Source organism: Molothrus ater, chromosome 5 (genome assembly GCF_012460135.2).
Source record: "Molothrus ater isolate BHLD 08-10-18 breed brown headed cowbird chromosome 5, BPBGC_Mater_1.1, whole genome shotgun sequence".
In the NCBI taxonomy this organism is placed as follows: domain Eukaryota; kingdom Metazoa; phylum Chordata; class Aves; order Passeriformes; family Icteridae; genus Molothrus; species Molothrus ater.
Window position 1 is genome coordinate 29103915 of NC_050482.2, and position 23958 is coordinate 29127872.

General features: G+C 36.1%; 1 protein-coding gene across 1 annotated transcript in view; it reads left to right on the plus strand.

Annotated features, from left to right (window-relative positions):
* The window catches only part of PPHLN1 (periphilin 1), a 64013-nt gene that overhangs the window by 7404 nt on the left and 32651 nt on the right, over nt 1–23958 (plus strand). Inside the window, exons 5-8 of the mRNA XM_036400303.2 lie at nt 2030–2209; nt 2658–2713; nt 18347–18597; nt 22036–22115. Of these exons, the coding sequence (XP_036256196.1) occupies nt 2030–2209; nt 2658–2713; nt 18347–18597; nt 22036–22115 (567 nt within the window). The remainder of the gene's footprint in view (nt 1–2029; nt 2210–2657; nt 2714–18346; nt 18598–22035; nt 22116–23958) is intronic.

Here is a 23958-nt window from a genome sequence, read left to right on the forward strand (position 1 = left end):
GTTGTTTGACTAATGTGTGGCAAATTTAATTTAACCGTAACATCAGTGACATTTCTAAATTCCCGTAATCTTTCAGGCTGTCCAGGGAACAATGTGTGATCAGGCATTATAAGAATTTATAGTCTAAAAGATGTGATGCACCCATTTTGATGCAAGTGTTAACTAGGTAGTTCAATGCTAGCTTTATATTACATATGTTTGGAACTGGGGTTGAAGGAAGTAGCGGAGTACACTCATCACAATTAATATTGCCTATCTGTACCAAAAAAACACCCCCAGTTGCTGGGCAAGCCAAGATATGGTGTCTCTCTGCCATACTGAAAGATGGATATGGACTTCCTTCTCATACAGCTCTGCAGATTCAAGATAGTTGGAAGGTACTTTCTGTCCTTGTAAGCCCATGCTATTGTATTTGTGTCCACATGTAGAAGTCTGACTTAATTTTGATTAGACAAGTGAAATAGAATTAACTTGTTCAATCTGTTAATATGCTTAGTGTTTGCTGCTAGGTTAGTATGTTGGAAATAAGATGTGCCAATGATACAGAATGAAGTATTTTTTTTTTTGAAGAAATCAAGAGATGTGTCCTCATCTAAACTGGGTTCTAATTGTGTATCAAGTATAGATTGTAGTAGAAACACAGTTACTGTTAAAGAACGTGAAATTGCAAGCACTTGACATTATCGTGCAAGGAGGATATTCATGGAGTTTTCATGTAACTGTTCTTCTATATGCCAGTATAGTTATGTAGTGGGGTCTTCGGGGTGAGGTTAAAGCATGGAGCAGTTTTATTTAAGCTGCACAGCAGGTCTTTGTAAGACACCAAACTAAAAAAAATAATTACGTGTGGAGGATGTTTGATGAGGTAAGAGTAGATCAAACATTATGACTGTGTATATAGTCTCCACTTTGCGCCTGTATGGCTGGCTTTAAACTGCCCTCTAGTCTGTTTTGTTGGGTGGTCTCTGAAATCAGAACTAACTTTTTTTTTTGCATGACAATATTTAGCAGTTTGTGAATACACTGTATTTTTCTGCAAAAGCTATCAGAAACTATTAGATTGACTTCTTACTGTTAAAATAGCTTGAGTGTCTTCTCCCCCCCCCACCCCCTGCCAAATCCAAATTGCATGTGCCAACTCAAGTGTCTGCATTAGTAGCTTTTGTTTAAGGCCCGTTAAAAACACATTTTGCTAAAGGAAGAAGATTTATTTTTAAAATAATTTTTAAAAAGTGAATGAAAACATGAATGCAAAATCTTGCATTCATGTTTTCATTCACTTTTTATTTGCAGTTGACTTATATAAAGCTTAGTTCTAGTAAGATTGAATTTGTATCTTTTGCAGCTGTGCAACTTGTACTTAATAAACAAAGAATTTCTTTAGTTGACAAATGGTATATGACATGCTATTTGAAGGAAATAAATTGAATTTGTGTTCTAGCAAAAAGCTGCTTGAAATTTGCACTAAAAGAAAATCCAAGAGTATTAAAATTCTGTCACTTGAATCTAGACCTACTGCATTGTATTCAGTGTGTGTTTCTATTCAGGTTATGAAGCAAGGTCTATCTTAAATACAGTCTCTGCAGTATGGAGGATGTTATGGACATAAGAAAAATTGTTAGTCTTTTCAAATGGACTCTTATTTTTTTTGTAGACGTTACAGGTGCAGCTTTCTTTGTTGCATTCTAAAGATAATGTAAAAATCTGAGGAATACATGTAGCTAACCGATGCTCAGAAAGTAGCTATTGCTACTGCTTATAAACTTCCAAAAGACAATTAAACCATGTTTAAAAATTTCCCTCTATAATTAAACTTGTAATGCCTAAGGATTGAATATGAGTAGTGTCCAGTTAGATTTAATCAGTTATTCCACTGTCAGACTGGCAGGATTTTTAATGTTTGCTGTTTCCCTGTGCAATTTCCTCTTTTAAGTCCCAAATTTAGAAATAACTTGGTTCCACATTTGTTTGTGCGTTACGGATTTTCAGCTGTTAAAAGCAATATGATTTTGTTTGCTTTGTGGTTTAGGGTGATTACCACAGAATAGTAAACATTGTGCCCAAGAAACCAGCCCTGCTTGAGAGGCCTGGGGACGGGAGTTACAGTCGCTACGACGATTACGGTCACGCCGAGTACAGAGACTATAACGCGGGACGCAGTTTCGCCCACGACCGAAGAAGTGGCCCTCCGCACCGAGGTGTACGTAAGGTGATTCTTCTCTCATGTTTATGATATTTATTTTCCCATTAAGACTTCAATACTAGGTAATTAAAATACTGGAAAGGTCATCATTGTTGCCCCCTGCAACCCAGCTGTTTGAAATTCTGTAATTTCAGGGTGTTGATGGTAGTTTATATTTTGAAGACAAAAGTCTTCTTTAAGTCAGAGCATGTATATATGCTTTGGAAACTTCTGTAGTTTGTGTTTTGTATAGCATTGCAAAGTTGCTCTCTTCAATATTGACACAGGAAAAAAATAAAAAGTAAATGGATACAGTGAATAAATCGAGAAGATATTTATTGCAAGGGGTAATATTTTTTTAACTCATTAAATGCTTTGGTTTTGCAATAATTAAGTAGCATTTGGCAACTAATTGTACTTGACATCTGACATTGAGATACATGTCATGCAGTTGTTTTGCCTGTATGTTTTGCAGGATGAATCAGGATACAGGTGGTCAAGGGATGATCACCCTACAAGACCTGAATACAGGTATTTTTTGATTCTTGTAGTGCCGTGCATAGGCTGCAAATATTTAGGGCGTTTTACTTGGTCACCAAAACAGCTGGTAGAGCAGACCAGTGAAATAACAGGGAAAGGACATCTGTTAAAGTAAAAGACAGTAGTGGAAAAACAGGTTTTAGTTGTATTGTTTGAAATAGAAATTAAAGAAATTATATGACATGAAAGTCTCTAGTTTAATAAGGATAGGAGGCATCATGATAACATCATTAGGATGGTAACCTGGAAGTGTAAGTAATATAATGCATCTCTCATGAGTGACACTTCTTGCATGATTTCAGAGAATTCTTTGTTCTGTTATTTGATTCTGCAGCTGCAGTACATTGGGGCTACAGTATAATGATGCCTGTGCCATTTTAAAGGTTGGTGGGATAGATAATAGGATTATGAAGTTCACCACAGCCTTTTTCTGAGCTCCCTGTTTTCTCAGCTGAACTGATGAATATATATTTCCATCATATGTAATGTTAATTTCTATGAACCCTTCTTAGTCTGTACCTCAGGTTTCCATTTATGAAATCTAAGGACTAGTAGTAAATCATAGGGCTGTAATACACATATGCCTGCAGTGATGTTTGATATGGATTTTTTGAGTTAGCAAATAAAGTGCACAGGATACTGTTACACTCAAAACTTATGGACAAGGATGAAAGTCACCTTAAATGTTAAGACAAGAGTTGATTGTTAGTATAGGTGAAATATTAGCAGTCTGATCTAAGAATGTCATCTGATGGCTGTGCTTTTATATGCCACATCCTGCATTTCCACTTCTTGAGATGCCTGTTATACCAGCCTGTATTTGTGGGTATTGCATCATGGTGTTAGTCATATCATAGAATAACTCCTTGTTACAACATGTATTTAAAACTGTTACAACATGTATTTAAAACTATGGGTATACCATACAAACATCAACAGAAGTAAACCAAGTTAGTTATAGACACCTGACCAGTTGGAAAAATTGCTGTTAAACCAGCAGCAAGTTAAAAAAAAAAGACTGCAAGCAGGTCAGAAAAAGTTCAGACAGGGCAAGCCTTAGATTTGTGGTGTTGTAAACTCAGTATGATGCTGTTAATAGCAATATCCACAAGGCCCCATAGTTGCAGTAGATATCTATTCCATTGAGTGGGATGACTTAGATATAGCATGGATGGATTATTCTATAATCTCACCATAAAGGAAATCCTTCATATATCATAAGGGTCTTGGTGCAATAGACTTCTTTCAGAATTGCATTCTTGGGGCTAGAAGCAATAATAAAAGGTTTTGAACAGGAATGCTTAATAAAAATTTGTGTAAAAGTTTTTCCATCTTTTCCTCTCAATTTAGCAGAATCTGGGTTGTTTGAAGCTGAGGAAAAACACCAGAAAGGCTGAGAAGACTGAGTTAGTGCCAGGCAGCTTATTGTACACAGAACAAGAGTGGCACCCAGTGGTCAAAAAGATTGTCTTAAATGCATCCTGATTTCTTCCTTTCAAAATAAGGCTCAAAAAAGTGAGGTTAAAATGTCAGCTCATTTTGTTGAAGGCTTAATAAGTGTGTTGTTTGGTATATGATAGTCCCATCTGTATTTGTATTATATGCTTCAGATTATAGAGCTGTTACATAACTGCAGTAATGCTGCGGAAGAACTTCATAAAGATCCATGGTTCAAATATATTTGGAATTGATTGAAATCCTACTGATTCATTATATAAATATAGCAAATAATCTTCAAAGTAGTCTTGTGATCAGACTGCAAAACATTTGTAGTGTTCCATGTTTTTCCATATTTTTGCATATTGCCTATTATTGAGCAATGTAGTGGATCTCAAGGAGGATATCAAAGTACATTTCATGGTATATATTGTCTCCTGTGGTGAAAATGCTAATTACTTTCTATTTCAAAGACATTTGCTCCACAAAATATGATATTAAAAAAGTTATTTGGTGCAAAAATGCCTTCTCTTTGGATATGTTTAAAGTTATTTTAGTTAAGTTCTTTGGAGTACACATAATTCTTTTTTTTTGAGGAAATAGGAGGAGGTTTAAGATGATTTTAACCAGAAGGATTTTTTAAAAAAGTGCATGGAACATGGCAAAAGCATAGTTAGTAGTTAGACAATCAGGAGACTTGTATTTTATGGTTTTTCATAGTTAGTACAGTGACTTTAAATTCTTAAAAATAATAGCTCTTTTATTGACCGAAATAATAGCTTTCTTTATTATTTTTAAAATCACAATCAGTAGCTAAAAATCTGCTGTAAGAAGTAGTTGTCAATATGACAGCATTTCTCTTTGAGTATTCGTCATTCACATTTTCCTGTTTGGTTTTTGAAAACATACCTGTCAAAAGGTACTTTCTCATCTCTTACCCTTTGTATTTTTCTTCCTGCTATCTTGATTTAGAATGCTGAAAAACATTACTTGAGATTCTCCCGAAGTAAAATGCTGCTTATCTGCAAAATCAATGTCCTTAAGTGAGTCCTGTGTGCAGTTTTGGGCACCACGATATGAGAAAAATATTAATCTATTAGAAAGTGTCCAAAGGAGGGTAACAAAGATCATGAAGGGCCTCGAGGAGAAGCATTATGTGGAGCAGCTGAGGTCACTTGGTCTGTTCAGCCTGGGGTAGAGGAGACTGAGGGGAGACCTCACTGCAGTTACAGCTTCCTCGTGAGAAGAAGAGGGGCAGGCACTGATTGCTGCTCTGTGGTGATGAGTGACAGCACTTGAGGACATGGCCTGAAGCTGAGTCAGGGTAGGTTTGTGTTGGATATCAGGAAAAGGTTTCTCACCCAGAGGGTATTTGTGCACTGGAACAGGCTCCCCAGGCAAGTGGCCACAGCACCAGCCTGACAGAGTGCAAGTGTTGGACAGTGCTCTCAGGCACCATGGTGTGGCACTTGGGGATGTCCTGTACAGGACCAGGAGTTGGTCTTTAGTGATCCTTGTGGATCCCTTCCAACTCTTTATGTTCTATTATTCTGTAATTCTCTTTGCTGTTGAAGAAACCAGCAGTTAGGGATTTTTTTTCTATTTTTTTCCTATTGTTTCTTCAGTGATGTTTTGTTGGGGTTTTTGTAAGCTTCTTGCCTTTTTCTTAAAAGTAGGATGTGCTTGCTTACTTAGCATTTGTAGAGCCGTGGCTTCAGCTGTGATGTGTCTAATGACCAGCAGCAGCAGTTCTCCATGAGTGACAACAGGATTGCAGAGGTTCTAGCACCTGGCCTACTGTCTTTTTTTAGTTGCCTTCCTCCTTATAGGGTTATGCTCCAGTTTCCAAGCAGCTGTCATTCACATGGTAAACATTATCATGTCTAGCACTGAGTGGAGCATTACTATTCCTTCCACGTGCTTTTTGAGGGTTGTTAGCCCTGTTTTATGCTATGTTTAGTGAACAGCTGTCATCCTGACCATGACTTTTTTATGGTGAAGATACACATTTTATATGTAAAAAATAAAGGAATTCAGAGGATGTGTGGGGCATAGATTTCAAACTGAGTTCTCAGCTCTTTCTCTCCTGTTGTCACCTAAGGAATTCTGAACTCCTAAAACTGATGTGAATTTTGTTTTAGCTTGATTTCAAGTGCCTTTTGGTTCAAGTGTGGTTGGCACATACAAAGAATTGTACATTATAGTTTGGAGGAAACTTTCTGCACACATTAATGTCTTGGTTGCTGATGCTATGAGAATTGTGAGACTTAGCAATTCAAAGGAGTAGAGATCAATTAAGATGTGACTTCTTTGTACATTTATCTTGTACTGATGTTGATCATTTCTGGAGCTGTGTTAGTGCTTGTCTTCAGTGATATATTAGGCTCATTTATGCAAAGCACTCATGCATGTCAGATTTTTAAAAAAGTTGTAGGGAGCTATGCTATGATGGAGTCTAGTTTTGCAGTACTTCCCTATGGGCCTCATAGCAATGGGTTTTGCATACAAGTTCATTTTTATAAGGTCAGATGAACTTTTCAGTGTGAAATGCTTTGGAAGATTGTTAGCTGCTGTTCACTTTAGTCATGCCAAATTTTAATCCTTTTGAGTGCATGGAGCATTACTTCATTTTTTTTTTTTTTTACCAACCAAACTGAGTTTACAAGATGTGAAATATACGAAACTTGGCAAGTTAAGATGGGTAAGACTCATCTTCAAAGAGAAATTACAAAATGACGCACTTGTAAATCCCAGCTACACATGCATTAAATTTGATCCTTAGAATTATCTGAGGCCCAGATTTTTGTAAAATAAGGGTTGCCATATTCCTGGAATAAGTAAAAAATAGACTCTTGAGAAGCAGCTTACATAGAACATTTTTAATATCCCCTCTTCAGCTGTATATATGAATAATTTTTCCTTTGCTAATGGAGGAAACTTGTTGCTACTATGTGTGTTGTTTTGTTTATTTTGTGTTAGATTTTTCTCCCATGTTCTAAGTGAAATTAGGAAGTAGTTTTAGTAGTCCAGTCTTTAATTCTAGTGCATTTGTCCATCAAAAACAGATCTGCTTGTTTCCTGGAGTGCTTAGGTAATACTTTGTAATAAATGGAAATACTGAAGTAATTTTGGTGCTACAAATGAGAGAAAACTGTCTAGCAAAATATAGAAACTTAATTGTAAACAGTTTGTGGTCTCTGAACAGTTATGTTTTGTTATGGAAGTGTTCTAAATCAATGGCTTATGGTCTTTTATTTGAAAAAAAAAAAAGTGGTTTTTCTGAACATTAAATTTGGTATTACCTCTTTTGGGGGGTAAAGCACAATATATCTTGGGTTTTCTAGATGCATGCACCTTCACAGTGAGAATGGGTTTACTTTGGCAGGCCATGGAGTAAATTGTTTGCAAAGTGGGGGATAGAAGCCCAGCAATCTTGGCTTTTTGATCTCTGCTTGAACTACCCTTGCATTTAGTGATTAACCCCTTGTAAGCGTACAAAGTGATGACAGGAGGTTGTAGAGTTGTGAACCGAGATCGTACATTGAGAAGAAAATTGTACTTTGGTAAGAATAGTTATTTTAAGTGAAGACCTTTGATGAGAGAGTCTCCAGATGGAAGTTAAGGCCCACTGACTCTTCTCTGAATAAAGCAGCATTTAATTTTGAGAGTCCAGATGTGTCAAAGGCTGAGGCAGTTATCTTTACATTGTCACTATGCAATCACCTTTGAGTTACAGGGGGCAGTTATTTCTTGGGGTTTTTTTCTCCTCCCTCTGTGTTTTCTTTAATTAATGAAATAGTGAACATGTTTAAATAGTAGAATATTTAAAGCAGTATATTATATTGTAGGAGGCCTTTAGGCTTTGGATTTAAACTTACTTGTAATGTAAACTGATCCGTGTCTTGCTTATAGAAGATAAACTTAGCCAAAGGGATTTATGAGATGGTGCTATAAATGTACATAAGTCTGCTGTTTTGTTGCAATATTTGACAGCTCTTAAGGGACACCATACAAGAACCACATTCTTTATTAAAAAACGTGTGGAGGGAAGTAAATATGGCAGTCACCCAAAGAAAATGGTCTTGCTTTTGACAGAGATTGATAAGCAGAGTTGTAATCATACTCATTAGCACATGCCTTTTTCTTTTAATAAATAAATAGAATCTCTGCCAGAACATTGAACCTCTCAGGTATTCACATGGCTGAGTAGAGTAGCTTGTTTATTCATATACAAAATTACAGTTTCCTTATAATAGATCATTGTGGTAGATTCGTTATGCCTGTCTGCAACTCCAGGCAAGAACATGTCTGTTGAAATCTTTTACTCAGAAAACCCATTGTGTTAAGCTGCCAGCTAAATTAGTTTATCTTGGCTTATGATATTTTGGAGGGTGGAGGGGGAAAATTAGAACCATTTGGAACAAGATAATAGGTAATATACAACTTAAAAGTTGATTCTGGTTTACACTAAATATTTAATGACTTCATATTCAGTTCATGTTTTATGCAGCAGTCTTACTGATTCAGTAGTTGCTACATTTTCTTTAAGAACTGTTTTCTGCTCTGCTGGCTGGTAGCTCTTTTGTGCTTGGGACAACCAATTTATTTGCAAACTGAGATTTACGTTGCATTATTTGACTGTCGTTATTCAGTCAGAGTTAAATATATCTGATTGTATGCTTGCACTTTGGGTTCTGTAGGTCTATAAGTTTTTATTTTGAGTGGATTTTAAGAACTCAAATCTTCTCATGCAGATACCACATAGCATTTTAAAAAATGCTCTGTACTGAAAACTGAGTATAATCAAGAGCAGTTCAGAAATGTCCACTGGTGCAGGTCAGCTGAAAGTTAAAGTGTTGCAGTTTGGACAAGTTTGATTTTATTGTTGTGATGAATCTTTCTTCTGTTTAACTTGGAACTCGGAGGCTGTGTGAGCACTGCCTGTTTTCTTACTAGGAATTTTATGTCAAACAGTTTCTACTTTGCTCATTTGGGCCCTGTGTGCATATATCTAGAATTATTCTGGAAACCTCATTCAAAGCAAGACTGCTGTCATTCCACTTCTGAAATGTTTGTCACTTGAGAATGGAGGAAAAGGAGAGATTAGTAGGCAGGGTTTAAACTGTAGAATTTTTTTGCCCCCATCCTATAATGTAAGAATATGGAGAGGAGGTAGAAATTGCTCTTATTTTCAACTGGGATGTTTTTATATGTTTTAGCTAATTGTGTGGCTAAATTGGAAGGTGAATATTGCTTTTCCTGGCAAAATATTATTATAAATTATTAAAATATAATATTTATATTCTTAAAAATTGTTGTTGAATAAGGAATGGCCAGGTAGTAAATTGACTTGTACGTATTTGACAAAATTCCAGCAAAAACAAATTCCAGAAGTTCTCATCATGTCAATTCTCAACTGCTATCACGTTTATTTGACTTGCTTTTGATCCAAAGCTGTGTTACATTTTAAGGGTTTGTGGCTTTTTGTGTATACTACTGTTTCCCACTGTAGTTTTCGTAAGGTTTTAAATTGTCATGTGAAATTGATGTCATCATTATATTTTTTCAACAGGGGCTATTGTGTGAGACACCTCTTTACTAGAGGTGGTGATATGTTATGATACACCTCTAAGGAAAAATTCAGTAGTCTGTGCAAACTCAATTAAATTTTGTGTTAACATTGATTAATTGTTTAAAACTTAGTCGCATCTTGGGAAAATTATGATTTCCTTCTAATAAATGTTTACATAATGCTAATAAACTGTAAGGAGCTCATCTGTTTACAATGTATGATAGGATAATGTGCCTAAAGATAAGATTATGTACCTTTCCACTGTAATTGATTAACATATTTCTTAAAGTATTTGAAAAGCGAGTTCACCTGGTCAAGTCTTGCAGCTAGCACTACAGATGGTACCAAAACTAACAGGTTAATGCTGGGTTGAGAAATAATGAGGCAAACTCCCATGGGTAGCACTTGATTATTCTGGAAAAGTTTCCTAACTACTTCATTGAAAAACAGCTAGCTTCTGAGACAGTGGGGAAGGGAAAGAGAAGGGGAGTCTCCCTTCGAGTGCAGACAGCTTCTGTTAAGATGGTATCAAACTAAATAATCTCAGAGCCAGTGAATTGGACTGATGAATGTAGTCATGGCTTTCTCATGTTGAGGTGTATTGTCACAGAGGACTTTGACATAATTTCCCTTAGGAAGGTAAATTCTTTATCATCTGTTAGATTCCAAGGACTTGTTTGTTATGTTTTGAATATATTAAACATGTTAGATTCAATTCCCATTGAGAGAGGGTGGGAGTATTAGATACAGGAGAGGAGAGGAAAAAGTTTAGTGTTACTGATAATTTAGGCATCCTTTTGTTAAGCATTTTGCTTCAAAGAGAAAATTTTTGATGTGCCATTTCCTTGTGTTTAGGGTGTTATGATCTACATCTGAGGAAAAGTTCATCAATAAAGCAATTCCATGATCTCATGCTGTTGGTATTATTTTTAAAAGATTATTCTATTTTTGCATGGTAACTAATTATTCTCAGTGTTAGTCTTTACATTAGTTCATGATATATATTTGCATAACCTTAAAGATTCTTTCCTTTGTATATGAGGCTCTGTAGTACTTGTCTATGAGCTGACAATAAATGCCTTTGTCTAAGTGAAACTGAATATTGATGTCATTACACACAGCAGGGTTGGGTCAGCCAGTTGAGGGAATGTCTTTCTCTTCTAAGGTCTGACTTTTAACAGTTGTATGTGTTAAATTAAGTCATAACTTATCTAGCCTAGTATGCCTAATTATTTTTGAAAAATGTGCCTAATTATTTTTGAAAATTATGCTTGAGAGCATGATTATGAAATTTGGAAGTAAAAGGAACAAAGTGTTTAAATGTATTGACTTACAGAATAATAGAATGGTTTGAGTTGGAAGGTACCTTCAAAGGTCATCTAGCCAACCCCCCTGCAGGAAGCAGGACATCTTCAAGCAGTTCAGGTTGCTCAGAGCCCCAGTCAGCCTGACCCTGTATGTTTTTCCAGGGATGGGTTATTTGCTCTCTGGGCAACCTGTTCCAGTGCTTCAGCATGCTCATCATAAACATTTTGTGGTGGAGCCTTTCTTCTCCAGGCTGAATGTCACCAACTCTCACACCTTTCCTCAGAGATGTGCTCCATCCCACTTGATAATTTTTGTTGCTGTCCTTTGTACCTGGGCCAGCTGTCCATCTGTGTCTTTCCAGGACTTTAAAACTGGGTGCAGTGTACCAAGTGGGATCTCATCAGTGTAAAGTAGATGGGCAAACTAATTCATGTTTCAGTTACTAGACTCAGTATGCATTCTACAGTTTTTATCTTGTTAGAGGCAGTTTTTGAGCATTTTGTTCAGGATTATCTAAGTAAGGTGAAAGATTACATTAACAGAGGAGACTTAAGTGTGAAGCAATTAATTACCTTCTTTAATATCTTCTTTCAGCTACTGTTAATTTATTAATACTTACTAAATCTTGTGTCTGTTAAACAGCATTCTGGTTTAGAACTTATCTTTGAATTTACATTTATTACTCACAGCCAGTGTTGCTAGATATGTATGTCTGTTATTTTTAGGGGAAAAAAAGGAGTATTACTTCTTTGAGGCTTATTGAGTCTAACTTCAACTGCTCTAGAATACTGTCAAGGAACCTGTTTTATTTGTTGTAAGTATTTAAAAGTCACGAATACAATAAAGAGACTGATTTTCCTACAGTAAAAGTATATTTCCACAGCAGTTTTAACTATCTATGTGGTCCTTCCCCTCTCCCTGGTACTGTTTCAGGTGTTTGTACATTTCACATACCTGGTTCTGTGTGCTAGCCCACCACAATGAATTAAATATTTGTCTGCCAGTTTTGTTGTCTGAGAGAAAATATCAATGCCAGCTTAGGCACAGAATTGAAATAGGGATCCAAGGAAGGTTGCAGAGTTGGGGATTGCAGCAGCACCAGTTTCAATCAGTATGAGCTGTCATGGAGCTCCAAAGTTAACTGTTATTAAATCACTGAAATAACTGAAGGCATGCAAGAGTTGCAAAAGGATTTTTATTAAAGAATTTACCCAAGCAGCATAGCTTGCCTATGTGTTCAATATGTTCAAACAAGTGATATTTATAATATATAGGAAATGGCCTACAGAAAGAGGCAAGAGATATTAATGTTTATTATAGAGACTGTAAATTGTAATGAAAGTGAAGGGAAAAAGCAAACTGGAAAATAAAAAAGATAAAGCTACGAGGCTGAATAATTTATAAGAGGGAATGTCTCTCTTAACTTTCTGATTTTGAACAAACTCTATACCTGACAGGAAGAAATGAGATCACATAAAGAAAAATTCCATTATGTGCAATGGATTTTTTCTTCATATATGTATAATGTCTTTTATATTGAGAAATCCAGAAGCAGAGGCAGTAGTGTGCTAACTTTACTGAAGTTTGCTATGCAGCAATCTGTACCACTATTACAAACAACACTTTGAGGCATGTAAACAAATGAAACCTATTTGACCTAATTGCTTCAAATCTCACTTTAAGAATAAAAACATAGAGATCTGTGAAGCATTTTTCCCCTTTAGAGAAAATTGAATGTTTTTCTGATTTATAGATCACATTAAGGGATTTGGAAGTAGGAAAAAAGTAAATATAGTTAAGGGTATTGTCCATCGGTATTACTGACATAAGGTGTTACTGCTTACAAACCTGTTTCTCAACTTGCTCTTCCTTTTGCAGCTTTTTATTGATAGTGTTAGAAACTCAACCCCAAGAGTTGATCAAATCAGCATATCCTACATGTTGTGTTCTTTTTCCAGTGAACTAATGGCATTCTGCAGCACACTGATGAAAAGCTTAAGTGCTCTTCCAGCAGCTGTTTCATGGTTTCTGGGTTCTTCTATGGAAGGATTTCAAAGATAGCTTTTGGGGAAAAAGTAATAGCTTGCTGAACATAAAATTCACTTATGTCCCTAAAATAAAGTGCAAAAGTATTTCTCTCTGGGGCTTAGTGTGTATGTAAGACAAATGCTTGTCTACGTTAAACTGCTTGGCACATACTAAGCGTGAAGTAAATTCAAAGCCCTCAAAGAAAAGACGCTTTTGAGGGATACCAATGTGCTTTGGTACCTTGGGGAAATGTTTTAAAACTCTTTTCTGTGTGCTGGTCTCTGCCTGAGGCAGGTCAACAGTAAAAGTGCAAGTACCTACTTAGGAGTCTTTGTCCATTAGAACTTTGTCTAGAAGCTAAAACATTGACCAGTTTCTCTGATCTGTTAGGGCATTAGGAAAAAAAAAAGTATGGAAAGTACCATAATATGCTCCCCAGCTATTTTCCAGTTTTTAAGCTTATATTGAGATAGAAGATTTCAGTTGTTTCCATTTTGGATTAAGTTTGTTTAGGAATTAGTTCAGTTGCTACTGCATAAAATGTCATAAAATGGGAGAGGTTTATGAGCTAGGTCCCTGAGCTTATTGTCTGAACTACTTTACTCTTCTGGGATGATAGGCTGCTCAAAGGGCAGTTGTAAATATTGTAGCTGTTTCTAGACATTGTAATTTGGTCCATCACTTTAAGCAAATACTCCCTCTGGAACGTAAGACCTATATTTTGAGATTGGGGGGTCTTTCTTACCTTGTTTTTAAGAAGAAGAAAAAACCAAGGTCACATGCATTTGAATGCAGTTATTTTGTCTAATTTTATCTTAATTTGTCTAAATAGCACGTTTTGTCTTTATTCTGCAAAGAGTTGCCTAAAGCCGTTTGCTCTTAATTCTTTGGTACTTAAATCTGTGTTTTTCTGGACTCTTTGTTACTTTCTCTGTCCTTATCTGTGATTGACCATCATTTCTCCTTGTGAGACAATAGGGAGTTTTAGTTTAAATATGCTTTTATTATGTAGGCTGATCTTGCAGCAAGTCTAATGGTACATTATCCATGGCAGTAAAAAGGAGGAGGACACTAAGAAAGAGCAATGTAGTGGGATTTCCAGTGCCATTGAAGTGCATAGCTTTACTATTCAATTGAAGGACACAGAAGCATTTCTCACTAATGTTGCTATAATATTCACATTGTCTTATTTTTTACTCTCTGACCTGTCATGACATCCTGAGATGGTGGCAGGGAAAGAGGAGTTGAGCAGCTTTCATACCAACTGAGGTGGACAAAGATTTGCTGTTTGCTTATGATAACTACAGAAGTATTGCAAGCAGCATAAAAATCATTAAACATTTATCTATTTTCATTTTTTGGGGGTACATTTGGTATTTCTGGGTATTCTTTTCTGCTTGAAACAGTGTTTCACAATGCCTGTTTCCTTCTGCCTTCATGCAGAAAGCTGTTCACAAGATTACACTGGCAGGTCTTAATTATGTTAATTTTATTTGGAGCAAAATGCAGATATCACAAGTGCTCTATTTACTTGCTTAGTCATAAAATGTTGAAAACCAGTTGTCAATAAGGAATCTTATTGCCATTTCAAATGTTCAAATGAAAGCCATTGAAACTAGGTGCAATTCCTTCTATCTATGATGGTGTGATTCACTGTATTATCTTAGCTTAGGATAAATCTGCATAAGGATCTTTGGGCAATAACAAGAGATTATAGCAAATCTCCAAAGCAGAGCCTGAGTAAGTTGTTGGTTTGTTGCACAACTGTGTACTTTAGAAAGAAATGGAATGAGTTCTGGGAGAGGGGTGGCTGGAATCTTGCACCACCTACATTTACTTTGAAGATGTTAAAAGTGGAGGTGTTCTTGCCTCTTCTTTTAGAGGCTGAGGGCGTTGTATATTTTATTAAATATTTTCTACATCATCTGATTCATGTTGGTAGCTCTTGCAATGTCCTGAAAAGGCAGGCAAAAGGAATTTTAGTTTAACTTTTCCTCCCCCTCCCCCTTGCATCTGTGTTATGAGGCAGAAAAAGTATTTTCAGTTATGGACAGTTTAGATCTTGACTGTTTTATCTCTTTGCATTGAAGTCTGGTGTTGCAGAAGCTATTTATAGCTTCTTCAATTTATTTATAAGTTGAAGATATAAAAGTGTGAGAGTTATTTCTAGGCAAGGCTAATAATTAAGCACAAGCCTGTAAATGGAGTGTTTAATCCCTTTGACAATAGCAGTAATCTTTCTCAGATGGAAGGGATCACAAAAACATCTCTGATTTTTTAATCTAGGTTATAGGCAGCACTCACCTGTGAATTACTGGAAGACCCTCCTGTTTCTGTTCCACACAATATGCTGTTTTGTTGCCCGTGTTCAGCTCAGTGTCAAAAATGAGAGTTATGGTCACTATAGCTGGACCATAATGTAGATGAATGTTCTAGTTGAAAAGTTGAGTGTGATGGGATATTGAAGTCCCAGAGAATAGTGGGCATGAAGTATTGTAGGCTGTTGCCCAGTAGCACCAATTCAGTGAGAGTGATCTAAGAGTCCTCTTACAGCAAAGCTTTTTCCTTTATCGCATGTGATGTGCTTCATGTAACCAAGTACCTCTCTATTCCTGGGCATTTTGCATCCAAGAAGTGATTTAATTTTACTTCTGAGTACTCTTAAGAGATAAACCTGACACACTGGTTTGTTAATCTTTGTTTCACAGAGCTTAAGCTATACCACTGTTCAGTTTCTCTTCTGTGGGCAACTGAAAATCTCCTCAGTGTTGTATTCCCTTGGTTTTTTGCTGTGCAGAAAGTCATACATTTGTCTGTTCTGTACTTGTATTTTGTCCTTGAGGAAACTGGAACTGATGGTGAACTGAAATAGCTGTCAGGCTGGAGCACTTCCCCCAGCTGCCCTTGGTGAATGGTATATCACAATATGGCTGTTTTTGTAGCATTTCAGAAGCTCCTCCAAGACTGCCAGCTTTAGTGAGAACTTCATGGTCAAGTTTCATCAATGTTAACAAAGATACTGCTTCCTGTTGCAACACTGCTGAGAGAACAAAATTGTGCTTTTAGGATTAAGTGTGAATCATGAACACAAAATACAAAGACTTGAGGGATGCTATATAAAAGGGATTAATTCTGTATTTGTTGTTAAGGGCAGTAGATCTATTTTAAAGTCTATTTTGCATCTCTATTAAATATTGTCCCTGCTCAATAAACCTTTTGAGTATGTGTTGGAATCTGAAGCATGTGCTTAACTGCTTTGCTGAATTGGGGCCTTCATTACCAAATTGCAGGTGTATGTTAGCTTAAGTATTTAAGGAAAAAAATAACTGTAAAACAATGCTTACTTTGTGCTGTTCAGTGTGTTATATTAATGGAAAACATCAGAAATGCTATGCTGTTGCTATGCTGTCCCAAAAAGACTTAATATAGTTAATGGCATGAATGTTCTGTATGAGATATGGTTTAGTTAAGAATTGACATGCAGTGATGAAATAAAAATTCAAAAATTGGAAGTGAGATTCTATTTTGGGGTGCATAATATTATTGTAGAATGTGGCTTTCAAATATTTTCCTGTTTAAAAGTGTGTTTCAATTACAATTTTGAAAATTCTTACGTGGATATTAGAGCATTTATTATACATGTGCAATAGCTGGGGCTCTGTAAACATTACCATAATAAACTGCTCTGTATACAAGGGTTTAATAACGTGGTCATAAAAGTCTGTTTTACACATAAAAGTGCTGTACTGGTCTGCCAGAAAGCTTGTGCTTTAAAAATAAATATCATTATTTAAAGAGAGCAATTAAGAAGGAAATGCAAGAAAAGGTGGGCTATGCCTAGGTCATTCCTGATAAACATTTGATCAATATGTTCTTTAATAAATAAATAATGTCCCACTTAGCTAGAAAAAGTAGCTCAGTGCAGGGTTAATCTAGTATTCCTCAAGCCTGAACTTACACTTCATGTCTGTTGCTACATAAAATGTTCATACGTATAATGAAGATGTGCTTTCCATGCAAAAAGTAAACCTGCACTGTGTAAAACACAGCACTGTCACAGGGGCTTTGTTTTGTGGTGCTCCCTCTGAGGCTTCTGTAGCCCAAGACACCTTTGGCACACAGAAATCCTTTGTCATCTGTCACAAATATGGGCCTGTGCCTTGCTGTAGGAATTGTACATCTTTTCTTCTCCACCAGCATAAAACTAGCTGTAGCTACGTTGTGCTCAGTGAGACCACCATATCTTTGAGAGACATTCCTCTGTTTAAAATACTGCACTCTGATGTGAAATAGGGGAGAAGATAGGTTCTGAATTACTAGAAATGCTCTGAAATCTTGGAGATTTTGATGGAGAGCCTGAGAAGTACTTGTTGATCTTACCAATGCATCTTCTGTCCAAGGCAAAAGTGACAATTCTAGATTCAGTTGGCTTGGATGTCTTTTAGCTCTGTGATTCTTTAGGACAAGTTTGAAATAATACTAGGTGTTTTTTTTCACCTTTACACATACATGCACATTAATATGATTTACAAATAACCAACACATTTGTGCTGTGGTCTGGAGTAACAATATTTAAATTTAGTAGAAAGTTTTGGTGTTTATTAAATTATGGTTTTAAATCAGTTGGGTTTGTGACTTTTTACATTAAAGTTCAAAATTAATACTGTGTGTTGTGAGAAACATATTTAGGAGATATATGTCCTCATATTTTCATTTAAGAGTTGACCTTGGGTGGATTCATAGGTGAGAGAATAGATATTCTGCAGATTTCTTTTTGTCTCTGCTGGATATAAGCTGAAATCTGTCAGTGATATTTTGTGTAGCAAGGTGTGTGAAATCAAATGGAGAATATAGACCCTTGAAAATAAGAGAAAAACATAGCTGAAAAATGCCAAATAATATAAACACTATTTGCATAAGCATTTTTATCTATTTTAAATTAAAGCTTGATTTCCAGGGTAAGTGTACTGAACAAAATTGTGAGAGTTCTCATTTCCTCAATGTCTCTTTCTTATTGTTTAGCTGTATTGTCAAGAAATAGAAAGGAATTAGCTTCTAGCAATGAAGCATGTTAATGAAATATGAAAGAATTACCTTTTTTTAAATTTTTACTTTTTTTACTTGCTTTTCATCCCTTGCTTAGTGCTCTTAAAAACACTGAAGATTTTGGATGTGTTTGACAGTTAACCTGTTTGTATTTACCAACCGTTGCCATTGTGCTGTTCCATAAACATTGGAAGGACAAGCAAGTTACTTGTAATTTTCTGTTGTCTTCCAAGGGACGTCAGAGATGGCTTCAGAAGAAGAAGCTTCTATTCTTCTCATTATGGGAGAGATCGATCCCCTCACAAGAGGGACTCTCCTTTCTTCAGGGAATCGCCGGGGAGCCGAAGGGATTCTCCGCACAGCAGATCTGGCTCCAGTGTCAGCAGCAGGAGCTACTCTCCTGAAAGAAGCAAAGCCTATCCTTTCCACCAGCACAGCAGAAATATGTCATCTTTACATAAAAGAAATGTTTCTTCTCAGCAAGGTAATGCTGGATTAATGATGGGAACTGGTTAGTGAGGTGAAACTGCAACTCGCTGTATAAGCCTTTTTTCCTTACATGCTCTTTTTAAAATGGGAAAAGCTGACATTTTGTACTATGTGCTGTCTGCTCCGGTTGTTTCATTGTACTCTCTGTTCCCTTATGTATTTCATGTGGGAGATTGTAGGTGTTATTTTGGTATCAGGTCTAGACTGGCTGTAGGAGTTTCAGCTGCACAGTTGTATTTTATGTTATTTTTAGCATCAGCCCCTGTTATTTCTTTATGTGCTTCGTTGGATTTCCTGACAAGAAACTTTGCTTCATCTACAGCAGATGAAGATATTTCTTCCTGCAACCATAATAAAACAGGGATTTAAAAAATGGAGAAGTGAAAGTACATACTTTTACTTGCTTCATTTTCTCCAAATTTTGCTAGGCTTTTGAAACTGATTGTTTTTTAGCAATTGCATTCAATGTCAAAACCTCTCAGATCTTGCCTCAAAGAAATGTGATGCATATCTCAGCTGAGTCTCTTCTGACTTTTTGAAAGCTTGGCTCTTAATGTTTCCCAGAAGTCTGATGAATTATCTGTTTTGAAAATATTTGAGGTTTCATATTTAAATTATTTGGGGGGGGGGGGTGGAAGCTTTTTTTAGTATACTACAATCCTAGCCACTCTGTTTGTACAGCTTATGTAAATTAATCCAATTTGATTTCCCATCTGCAAAGGCTTTCTAGTGAACTATGCAAACCTACTGTTCATTTTGGCAGCTTTTAAAAAAATAATTAGATTTTTTTTTTTCACTCACTGAGAAGGCGCATTGTGTTATTGTGTTTCCAGAGTGACACTGAACCATTATGGAGCACTTCTTGTCAAAAAAGATCTTTGTAGTTTTCTTAACATTGTTTAAATATTGAGGAATAATTTCACTCCTTACAGAGTAGAGATGGTCTTTCTATTTGGGCATTACAGTGCTTTCAACATTTTGTAGCAATACTTAGTGAACATAAATTCCGCTTAAGTGTAGGGGAGGAAGAAAAAAACAAGATAGTTAACTACTTTTCTAGAAGTCTTGTAGGTGTGCAGCTTATAATTACTAGGGACAGGAAAACAATGTTGTGAGGAAACTGTACAAAATTTTGGAATGTTTCATGGTTTTTTTAAAATTTTGAGCTTTGATTATATATGTCTATACTATATGGTTAGAATTACTCAGTAGTGGAGGTGGTGATGTAGAAGCAGATACATTCACAAACCAGAAAAGATGCTGATCAAGAGCGGAGCTTGCATCTAAGTTTTTGATATTTTCTTGTGTTTGCATGGTTAAATTCCTTTCCCAATCACCTTTTGATAAGTTTTAATAGACCAGTTGAGTTTTACACTGGACTATTTCTTTATTCCTTTACCTGGAAAGGAGAACCACTGAAATGGCCCTCTAGATGACTGAATTAAAATACCTATTTAAAAGGTATAAATGGATTAAACAATAGTTTTAGAATAATTTTTGGATGTGATTTGCCTTAGGTAAGCTCATGTATTGCATATTTAAAAGGAACATCAAGTGGGACATCTCATATATGTCAGCAGTACATTTAAATGGATTTACAACATGCAAAGTATATACTATTTCATGTGGAATTTGCAATATGTCATCTTTCTAAAATATTATAATGCTGTTTAAAATCGTGTCATCTGAATTGGTTTGGTCACATGACTTCTACTGAAGAATGAATATCCTATGTTCTACAGCCCTTCATACATTAGGATAAAAACAGAATTTAAACAAAGAAAACTGTGGGGACATGAAGAAGCTTGGTAAATGGAGGGAAAGGGCAAGCATTCATCTGTGATGGGAGAGCATGGAGAGGAGCAGGATGGGATGTTTAATTTTACAGATAGGGCTTTGGGGCTCAAAATAGCCACACACATTCTGAAAAAAATGGTTTCTAATTAAATCGCGTTTTTTCACTTTGCTTAACTTTGAATAATTTTCTGCCATTTTTATCAATTCATTTCATCTGTTCAGGTGCAAACATATAATCCATTCAACTGATATAATCTTTAAAGATTCAAGTCTGACAAAGGAGACATGTGGGAGGCAGAGTTAGAGTAGTCCATGAATTTAGAAGGAGGTGGCTCACCTATGGGGCTGAGAAGCAGGTATCACAGGAGAAAAACTTGTGTTACTTAGTGATGACAAAGGAAATGTTCTGTGCTTTGTTGCTTTGACTCATTAAATTAAAGCCATATTTAAAGCCATAATGAACAATCACATTTATAGTTCTACAAAAATATCTTCTATCCCAATTTTCATAACTCTTCAATAGCTTTTTAAATTAATCCCTTTATTAATTGTATTTATAAAAATTTAATGGAAGCCATAGTAAGCTTATATTACCTTGGCTTATTTGTGATCAGTCAACTGTTTCCAAGTCAGGGTGAATAGTCTGGTTAATTTAGGCCTACTGACAACATGTTTGCTTTTTGTACTTACCTTTTGCAGATCTCTCAGATGTAATCTGTGGACCACAACTTGAAAACTGGTAGTTCACATTGCAACCAGTTCTGTTGCTGTGGGCTGCCTGTAACTGGCCTGTGGTGAAACTATGCACAGATTGTGATTAGCACTGTGAATTTGATTTGATGTTTTGCCAATTTTAACATTTATAAGAAAGAGAGTGATCTCACAAGAAGCATCTACTCTGTGGTTGATACAATACAGAACTGTTCTCATGGCAAGTCTTGTCAGCATACTGTGGCCTGCTAAACTACCCAGTTACCTTGAGTGATTGACTGGTGTCTAATATTTCAACTGTTTCTATTATTGCAGGCATATTAAAAACTGAAATCACATCATCTTGTGGAATCATACTGATACACCCTTTCAGTTAATGATGGAAAAAAAGACAGTGGGTTTTCTTTAATGTGTGAAATGACACAGCTGTATCTTTTCTCTCCTTGGGAAGAGAAAAAGTGTTACTAGTATTTACTGGATGATGGAGAATGTAGATTTTATAGAATCATTAAGGTTGGAAAAGACCTCCAAGATGGGAGTCCAACTTTTGACCTAACACCACCCTATCAACTAGACCATGACACTAAATGCCATGTCCTATTGTTTCTTGAACGCCTCCAGGGATAGTGGCTCCACCACCTCCCTGAACAGCTGTTCCAAGCTTAGCCACTCTTTCAGTGAAAAGAGTCTCCCTGGCATCCAGCCTGAGCCTTCCCTGGCACAGCTTGAGTCCATTTCCTCTTGTCAGTAGTTGCTTGGGAGAAGAGTTCAATTCCCATCTTGCTACAACCCCCTTTCAGGTAGTTGTCGTGATAAGGTTCATGTCTGACGTGAGAAAATTTCACTGCAATTTTTCTATGTCAGTAAGCATATTTGCAATATATATCTTTAATTTCTCAGTCATTAATTTTTTTCTTAATTGTAGGTAAAGAGAGGACAGTTCAGTCACTGAAAACATCAAGAGATGCATCACCTTCAGGGTCCACAGCAGTACCTTCATCAAAGGTGAATTTTCTTTTTGATTACTTCACACTGGTTTTAGATTGTTCATTGTTGGATTTTTTTCCTCAGTTGGAAGGAGATTCTGCATACACCTAAGTGCATATTCCTTATGATGTTACTTCCTATTCCTTACCATAGGAATAGGACTTGTTCTTAGAATTCTGTGTCGTTGTATGTTAGTATTACCACTCGTTTTGACACAGACACACCTGCCATGTATTCAGTGGGAAAAAAACCCAGGCTTTGGTTATGCTATGTCATTCTAAGTGCTTATCTCTTACACATCTCTTTTAGAGCTGCTGTGCCAGCTGATTGACATTGTCCTTAAGGGGAGAGGCAAGTGATGTATTTTCAGTGATGTAAATAGGGAAAATAAGATAAAAGCAATTATGCACACGTTACACTGATTTGGATCATAAAATATACTTTATAATTAGTTCACTTATTTTGTTTTTAGACTCAGCACAATGCAGCTTAGTATCAAATCCTTACTTAATACACATCTTTGAGAGCAAGGAGGCATTGCAAAATCTCTTGCTCTTGAGTTAATATGCAGTGTGAACTCGAGCTCTGTAAGTGCTTTGTTCTTCAGTCAGGTCTGACCTATGCTGTATTGGTTTTTGCCATCAGTTTGCAAGTATGTGCTGGTGGTGGATATCCACTTGATATAGGCTACGCAAAATGAAACTTTGTTTGATGGGAGTCATTTCTCAGACAGCATAGATATTTATTGAGTATGCATCAGCTGCAGAAATGGAAATACTTCCATGACTGTTTATTGACTTTTCTCTTTGGCCCCCAAATCTGCTAATAATGTAACTGCCCTGTGTCAGTGGAGGTTTTGGAATCAGTCTTTTGGCTGGAATTGCACTGAACAGTTAAGTTACCTAGGTGCTTCACTGACTCAGAAGTAGTGACAGAAGTAGTCTTGGCAAAACATTAGCATCTCCAGAGCCAGAGTCTTACAATTTATCAATGCTTGAGAAATTAGTTGTATGCTATATATTAGAGATTAAAGGAGATAATTTTCAATGCCCTAAGTTATAATTTAGCTCTGAAATTCTTACAAAGGTGTATGTTCCCATAGCAATACCTCTTTTCACTGTAGTATCTATTTGCAAATCTAAAATGGTATTTTTATCTATAATTATTTTTTGCCTATTCATGCATATGAATCAATACCTGTTGATGTTACCTGATCTTAGCTACCTGTTTGACTATGGCATTAAATCTTTTGTGTTTTTCTTTATTAGCTCTATGGACTGTAAGCCTTGGAGGCTGTATACAACATAGAGCTCTAGAAGGTGGATGTGTGAGACAGGAACAGCTGCTGAGCAAAGTGACAGCCTTTTGCTTTTCTATGTTATTGATGAGATAAAAAAATACAAAAAAAGAGAGACTTCTGTTTTTTTGGGGGTGGAGGGGGGCAGCAGTTTAGGGTGTTTTATGAGATGTATTAGATTGGTTGTTTCTTGAAAGTTTGCAGCCTAAATAGCTGCTGCTATTTTCAACTGAGAAATATGTTCCTGTTCTGTATCTTCAGCTGAAGTGTAACTGTGCAAATACCATTACTTTATTCCGTACAATTCACTCAGGATTTAATACGTTTTTATAACATTCAACCTATAGAATTTAATTTAGTGAAACTAAATTAAACAGATTTTTTTCTGTATTCCAATAGATATTAGTTAATTTCTTTTATGGCTTGTGGAAATATAGCAGGTTATGTGAGATATTCTATGATTATGTTACTCCTTTCTTCTAAGTGCCCTCTTCATATCCCTGCATATTCAACTTTGTCACCTCTGACTTCACTGGTTGTAATTCAGTAATTTGCATTTATAGA